Source organism: Olea europaea, unplaced genomic scaffold (assembly GCF_002742605.1).
Source record: "Olea europaea var. sylvestris unplaced genomic scaffold, O_europaea_v1 scaffold4147, whole genome shotgun sequence".
In the NCBI taxonomy this organism is placed as follows: Eukaryota; Viridiplantae; Streptophyta; class Magnoliopsida; order Lamiales; family Oleaceae; genus Olea; species Olea europaea.
The window spans coordinates 17,193-25,488 of NW_019261219.1; the positions used below are offsets into that span (position 1 = coordinate 17,193).

At 33.8% G+C, this 8,296-nt stretch overlaps 2 protein-coding genes across 2 annotated transcripts in view; one reads left to right on the forward strand and one right to left on the reverse strand.

The window, feature by feature from the left end:
• Nucleotides 1-3,028, forward strand: part of LOC111387647 (glycine--tRNA ligase, mitochondrial 1-like) — a 16,210-nt gene extending 13,182 nt beyond the window's left edge. Inside the window, exons 7-9 of the mRNA XM_023012220.1 lie at nt 417-497; nt 964-1,369; nt 2,593-3,028. Of these exons, the coding sequence (XP_022867988.1) occupies nt 417-497; nt 964-1,369; nt 2,593-2,810 (705 nt within the window). The 3' untranslated portion in view covers nt 2,811-3,028. The remainder of the gene's footprint in view (nt 1-416; nt 498-963; nt 1,370-2,592) is intronic.
• A 1,707-nt stretch (nt 3,029-4,735) lies between these two features.
• Nucleotides 4,736-5,787, reverse strand: LOC111387648. Its single transcript, XM_023012222.1, has one exon. It carries the CDS (start codon nt 5,769-5,771, stop codon nt 4,908-4,910), a length of 864 nt encoding a protein of 287 aa, XP_022867990.1. The 5' UTR covers nt 5,772-5,787; the 3' UTR covers nt 4,736-4,907.
• Nucleotides 5,788-8,296: the final 2,509 nt, after the last annotated feature.

An 8,296-nucleotide genomic window follows, 5' to 3' on the forward strand; every position in this document is an offset into this window, starting at 1 on the left:
AAAGAAATAAAGAATATTATATCTCAATTAAAAAATACAAATTTACCATTTGAAGAATATAATACTTTAATTAAAAAATATGAAATGAATGTTGCAGATTATTCTTATTTATTAGATTATAAAATAATTTTATATTTAAATATCTAAAATTGAGTAAATCGAGGATAAAATGTTTAAAAGATTAGAATATATATTGTAATATAGAAAGAATCATTTCATTAATTTAATATAGAAATTTTTATAAAAAAAAGGAATGGTAAAAAAAAAAAATCCCCCCCCCCCCCCCCCCCCTTCTCTCTCTCTCTCTCTCTCTCACACACACACACACCCTCGCGCTCATGTATATATGACTGTAGTTATAATAATTTTCTTAAATGTTGAAACTAAATATCTAATGTTATTTTTATCTTTTTCAGAAACTTGTTATAGCTCCAGTGAAGAAAGAGCTGGGTCTTGCTTTCAAGGGTAACCAAAGGATGGTGGTGGAAGCATTGGAGGTAAAACTACCTTTGAACATTAGATGTCTATTAGGCTATCTTGTATGCAATCAGCAGTCCTGAAGTGTATCGGTCTTGTTCTTCGTTTAAATTCTCTTCTTCCTTTTTTCTCTGCTTCTAATTGGTTGGAGATTGTGTAAGGCGACTCCCCCTCTTGTCTAGTAGCAATACTTTGGTTTTAAGTTTTCAGAAAAATAAGATAAATTGATTATTGTAGATTGATGCCATGTTCTTCTTGAAGATGTGGTAGGGATGGTATTATATGTTTTTGACCTTGGGGAAGAGGTTGGAGAGTCTAGATTTTGTATGTAAATTATTTTCCTGATTGCATGTATTTTTAACAAAAGTGTACATTGTATGATTAGGACAAAAAATTGTATTTGTGAATTGGAATGTGTCCGTGTATACAACTATTGTTTGGCTTTTCAAGATTCATAAATTTGCTCATTCCTACTTTAAATAATAGGCCATGGGGGAAGAGGAAGCTATGGAAATGAAAGCGACTCTGGAAGAGAAGGGACAGGCGGAGTTTCATGTCTGTACTCTTGACAAAGTTGTGACTATAATGAAGAACATGTTGTCAATCTCCAAAGAGAAGAAAAAGGAACATCAAAGGGTGTTTACACCGTCAGTGATTGAACCGTCGTTTGGTATTGGAAGGATTATATACTGTCTGTACGAGCATTCTTTTTATACCAGACCTAGTAGAGATGGAGATGAACAGTTGAATGTCTTCCGTTTCCCTCCACTGATAGCACCAATCAAATGTACAGTATTTCCTCTGGTACAGAATGAACAATATGAGGAAGTTGCCAGGCATATTGCCAGGTCGTTGACTGCTGTTGGGATCTCGTATAAGATTGACGTAACAGGTATGCTCCATGATGATCTACAGCAAGTGCTCGGCATCTATACTTCGCAATCCATATTTATTTTTAGGTCTACACACTCCATTTTCCGTTCCCTCTTCTGGTTCTTTCCTGAATTTTGGTTAAGCATTCTTGAATCCTTGGAAACTTGCAGGACATCCTATTGATATGACTTGGTACCTCAAGTCTGGTGTGCTGTGCATTAAGTCTACTATTTATTAAACTCTTTGCCAAATGTGGACTCAGACTCTTGCACTTAGTTTGAGGATAAACAACTCTGTGTATATGACCCTTTATATGAATCCACCTCGTTAATAGCAAACTGATATATAAATGACTAGTGTTTGTTCAACTTTTCAATCACAGGAAACATTCTGATATATCAAATTAGAAGAGCAGTTTCTTTTCTAACATCTCCTTCCTCTCTTAATACACCATAGCTTACCAAGCTTTTCAACCTCTCAAGTTCCTGTTCACGTTTCTATCATCCCTGTTCTTTTTATCATTGTTCTCATCCCGTCATCTTTGAATAACTAGAAAAGCAATGATTTGGAACCCACAACTCTTAACGACTTTTTAATCAGTTTTCTTGAGACTCACTGCTTATTAATACTTAAGACTTTGCCAAACATGCACCCAGTTAGAGCGCTTGTAGTTGGCTGGCCGAGTCGTTGGTCAATGCCCAAACATCTTATTTGATCTAGGGTTAAATTTCGGTATGAGTAATGATATTGACCGTGAATCATTCAAATGGGATTCTTTGCTTAATTTGAGTCATCATCTTTTAGCCAATCTAGGTTTGTCAAAAAGTTCATATTAAGGTAACTTCCTAAATTTGAATTTACATTTCTGGAACTTGAAAAGCTGTCATGACCACTAGCAAATACTTTGTCACAACCCTAAAAGATAAAAAATTATTGGGGACATAAATTTTCAATTCAAATGCAAGAAATCAAAATTCGTGTGGTCCCCTTGTAATCTGTTAATACTAATTAAGGTGGGGCTCTCTTTCATGTGCATTCTCTATCTTGTATTAAATTTTAGGTTTAAATTTGAATAATTGATTTTGACCTATTGTCCATGTAAAATCGGATGTGCTAAATTTGAATAATGAAATACAAATACTGTAATGTCAAATTTAAAATTAACTATGAATTTTTTTTACTCTGATTGATTATTGGATAAGCAATTAGGTATCAGCTATTCATATTTACAACATGATGCAGGTACATCAATAGGGAAGAGATATGCACGAACAGATGAACTTGGAGTTCCATTTGCAATTACAGTTGATTCAACATCCTCTGTTACAGTCCGAGAAAGAGATAGCAAGCAGCAGATTCGTGTTAGCGTGGACGAGGTGGCTTCCGTAATTAAGGAGGTGACTGACGGTGTGAGTACGTGGGCTGACGTGTTATGGAGATACCCGACTCATCAGTCTTGAACACTGATAAGTGAGTTTGAGAGAGAATTTCAAGGTATTTAATGTTGTCATTTGAATATCTCAATACATCTTGTCGATACAGTTCACATCCACAATCGAGTATGATACTCGTGTCACTTAGTATTTTTGATTTCATAGAGTTTTTCAACAAATGAATATTGTTAACCTTTTGAATGTTGTGTCATGAATTTCATAGAAATATGCTTTTAACCTTCTCAGTATGGGGACTTTGGGCCATATGTGACTATGATTATTTAGTAAACTTAATTATAAGGCATTCTGGGATGATAGGAATACGGCCTTTTAGGTAAGCGCTTATAAGTTGATCATACGCTCTTTGGAACCCACAACTCTTAACGACTTTTTAATCAGTTTTCTTGAGACTTACTGCTTATTAATACTTGAGACTTTGCCAAACATGCACCCAGTTAGAGCGCTTGTAGTTGGCTGGCCGAGTCGCTGGTCAATGCCCAAACATCTTATTTGATCTAGGGTTAAATTTCGGTATGAGTAATGATATTGACTGTGAATCATTCAAATGGGGATTCTTTGCTTAATTTGAGTCATCATCTTTTAGCCAATCTAGGTTTGTCAAAAAGTTCATATTAAGGTAATTTCCTAAATTTGAATTTACATTTCTGGAACTTGAAAAGCTGTCATGACCACTAGCAAATACTTTGTCACAACCCTAAAAGATAAAAAAATATTGGGGACATAAATTTTCAATTCAAATGCAAGAAATCAAAATTCGTGTGGTCCCCTTGTGATCTTTTAATACTAATTAAAGAGGGACCCTCTTTCATGTGCATTCTCTATCTTGTATTAAATTTTAGGTTTAAATTTGAATAATTGATTTTGACCTATTATCCATGTAAAATCGGATGTGCTAAATTTGAATAATGAAATACAAATACTGTAATGTCAAATTTAAAATTAACTATGAATTTTTTCACCGCTCCGTTGAATTCGCCATGCAAAGTAATCGAGAATAATTCTTGACAATATTAACATTTATTAAATGAAACCTATGACAGTGTTGGAGTTAAAAACATTAAACGAGCAATCAGATCCGAAATTAGTGCTTTCATATGAGTCATCAAGTTGTGTGCCATATCAACGATAGAATTTCATTTAACTAAAGATAAATTTTCAAAAGTCAATATTCACATCTATTAAAAGCTCACGGACTTTTAACATCACATCAAATTAATTGATTTTCATCAGCATGAAAGTTTGACAAGAAGAGGGGAATGGAGTTTGAAAAATTTTCATCCAGACCAATTATTCAGATTGATGTTCATTTTTTAACCAGAAATCTTATGTATTTGTGTGTCAAACCATCTAATTGTTAAAATTTTAAGTTAAATCTAAGTTGGTTTAATTTATAAAAATTTTAATTTATAAAAATTCGGTGACGAGTCTTAAACAAATTAAAGTTCAGTGGGACAAGTGCAAATATATAAAGTTCCGTAGCCACTGGGGAAATTAACCCCATATTTTATGTAAACTTGCGTTTCACGGGGCAAAATCGCGTGAATTTCATCTTTCTTTAAGGAAAAAGTTGAACTACTTTCCGACTTTATCACTTTATATGCTGCAAATGAGACACAAATCCAATCGTTTTACACTACCCTTTTGTTTTTCTAATAGGACCATGCTACTCAACCATAGAGGTTGACATCGGAAATGACATACCACACACATGGAGGAGGTTGAATTATTTTATTCATGGAGACCTACCACCTCTAATGTGAGTGCTATATAATTCATTGTGTCAAGAGCTATGTTCATTTGCTTTAATTCTTTCTAATATTACCTTCCTTCAAAGACCCAAAAGCAACTATTCCCGCATCAAAAGAAACGTATAAAATATTCGTCCGATGTCATTTTTTATTTACCGAAACATTCTAGAGAAAGCTTTCGACAAGGCCGAACAATTTGAGTGGAACATGATAAGTTAAACAACAATAATAGTTCATAATTCGATGAGTTTAATGCATGTATTATACACAAACGTACGTGCCTACTGCCTAATTAACAGATGATTTAAATAAATTTATGTTCTCTAATTAACAAATGAAAGAAAAAGAATAACTTCTACTTCACAGAGGATTTCTTGTCAAGTTGATGTTTGAATGTTGGAGAAGAAGCCAATGGAAGTACCTGTGATTCTTTGTTATGGTTCTTATTGATAAATAACATAAAAGAACCAGTCTTTTCATCTTCACTCAAATTTCTTGAATTTTCGGTCTCTGAAACTCCATTCATATTCATTGAGGCCCTTTTTTTCTCAGCTTCTTCCGTTAACAATCTTCTTAATAACTTGTCTTCTGCATCTTTCAAGAACTTGAACTTTGGAGGAGGTGAAGATCTCAATCTATTTATTTCTGCCTCTGATAGTGATTCAAAAAGGGGATTAAATCCATGGTTATAACAAGAATCAAAAGCCTTAATTGAGGGTGAAGAAATAGGTGTGCCAGTTCCATCTACACCAATAAAGAGATCACTCAGACTTCTTGTTCTTGATCCTTTTCTGCTACTTCTTTCACCCTTTGATTTCCCATCATCGGACTCCAAATCCTCTTTGTTTTCTTCATTGATTGTGAAGAGAAATCTTGGGGGCCCACAAAGATTGTGCAGCCTCATTAGTTCAGTTTCCACCCCATCTTCACCGTACCCTTTCAATTGCAAATCTTTGTTCGACCCCAATTCTGGGTCAATTTCTTCATGCCCATTTGAGGATTCTGCTAGATTTTTCACTGAATTTATCTGTTCTTGGCTACTGTTTACAGAATTAAGCTTCTTCCAGCAAAACATACAACAAAAACTTCCAATTTCTCCACTGCTAATTGTTGTTCTCTTCTTCCACCATAGCAAATAATATATCTCTGCCACAAGCCCCATTAGAATAAAACCAAACACAAGACTCAACCCAATTCCTAACCCACTAAAAGATCCCATTTTTACCTAAAAACCAGTTCTACACTAACATTTGTGTAATTTCTCCCCTTAATAAACTTTAAAAAAAAATCTTGAATTTCTTTGTTTCATCATAGTTTGGCTTGAAAAGCAAAGACCCAGGAGGACCTTAATACTCATCTCCTCAAAATAATATTTTTGTCCACCTCTTCTTAAAAGTCCCTCATAAGCTTTACTGCATAAGATACAAGCTATTGGCTGTGAGAATCTTGGGTGAAAATTAGAATGGAGGAAAAAAAAAACCTTACTGTGTAATTAAGCTCAGAATATAAAGAAAAGAAATAGCTTTAAAAAAAGAGAAAAATGCATTTGATTTAAGAAAAGTGTAATAGATTTTATGATGTTTCGAGGAAACAGATCTAGACTCGCAAAGTTCGTGGTGATTTGTATGGGAAAATAGGGTGGTACCAAAGGTCGTATCTTCACTAAATGCCTCACGTGGCCTGGCAAAAAGGTGACTCAATGAGAGGGATTAGTCTTCAACATCATTCAATGTTCGGTAGAGATTTTAAATTTTTTAGTAGATTATGATAGAAGTTTATAAAATGTGTGGTTAAAAAGTTGTGAGACCCTTGAAATATGTGATTAATAATGATTGTTTGAATTTGAATTAGATTAAAATTATAGTTTACAGAAACATGCTCTATATTTTGGTATTGGTCGAGTTGTACAAGATAAGGTAGGATATGACTGGTCAAAATCGAGTCGATTGCATGGATGCCAACAACTTGAAACTTTCCGACTATGAATGTCGACTAGCCTACCACATTACTCGATATGCAAGCACAATGCTCAGTGTTTTAAATTTTTCTGTTTACAATATTCAAGTTGAGAAAGATATGAAAAAGATAAAAAAAAAAAAAAAAAAAAAAAAAATTGCATGATGTAATTTAAGAATTCGTTTAATAGTTATAAAAAGGAAAAAAAATGTTGAGATGAACTTTCTCTCCCTTTTTTCCAACTTCAAATCGAACATTCAAACATATCTAAGAATAAGTATTTTTGTCTATCTGAGAAAGGAGTATAGCCCCAATTTCATAGGAATTAAAATTAGTTTTTTAGTAGATTTTAATAAAAGTTGGTGAATTGTGCAATTGTAAAGTTATGGACCCTATGAAATATGTTCTCAAATTTAATTATTGATTTTGACTAAAATTAAATCTAAATTTTAATTTTTATCAAATATGGACATAATCTTTGTGAAGAAGCTCAACGTGCTAGAATTATTAATGAATTCTGATTATGGTACATTTTTCAAATTAATAGATTCACAAAATCCCTCAATTTGTCCTAATTAATTAATTAATTTGTTAAATTACTTAGATGTTTGTTGAAATTTGTAAGGTTCTCTTCAGCAACTAAACTGACATGAATGACTGACATGTCTTTTTTGTACAAAATTGATTTCTCTGCGTCCACCGTAATAATTGACTCATAAGTTTGTTGATTAAGAATTGATTTCGAGCTAGATTGTTTCATATGCTTGTAAGTATTTACGTGAAAAATCATTGGCCAAAATATGAATTTTTATTTTGTTATTATTATTTTTTTCAAATTCATTTGTGTATGATACTATGAACCAAGAAATAGACATTTGCTACGCGACATTTGTTAGACCATTGGATCAAGGGCTTCTAATAGGTTCTCTTATATACTCTACTCTTAGAGAGATGAGAGTCTTCTCTCCTGAGAAGACACATAAACATGGATCTTCCTTTTCTTCTCTTTCAACCTCTTATAGAAATTCTTCTTTCTTCTTCATTTTTTGGTTCCCTTCTATGGAATAAAAATTGAATGTTTTCACTTTAGAAGAAGATTATGTTTCAGATGGATATGTTGGGCGTGGAAACTCCAATAACACAAGTTGATTCCAAATTGGATTTTAAGGTTGCCAGATGAGCCACTCAAAACCAGCTAGCACGGACGGACCAATTTACGCCTCCAGTTAGACCCTGCTCATTAAAGGGAATTCAGAACACAAAAGACAGAAACAAGCTGAAAATAAACATGAGATTGCATTGCTCAAATATACAATAACTGGACAGACAGACCAAGTAGCCAAGTGATGACGTTTAGCAACAATAAATGCAACTTCAATCAGAAAACTCACATGATAATTCGATGATAAAGAAATAAAAGTTCATCCCAATGCTACATAAACCTAATAACAGTAGTAGCTACTAGTAATTAAGAAAAACTGTCATTTCCATTTCTTGAACTTCATAAGCTTTCCCCCGTGCTTCCCAAACATGCCATGATGCTTCCAACGCTTTCCAAACTTCCCATGCTTAAACTTTCCATGATGGCCAAAAAATCCACCGTGATGGTGGTATGCACCGTGCGCCAGATGGTGCACCCCATAAGCAGCGGCAGCGGCAGCGGCAGCACCCCCGGCTAGAATTGCCCCCATACCAGATCCATGATCTGTAAGAATTGTATACACCAAGAACTATTCAATATTAAACAATAAACCAGTAGAAGACTGATAGGTACCTGATGTGTAATGT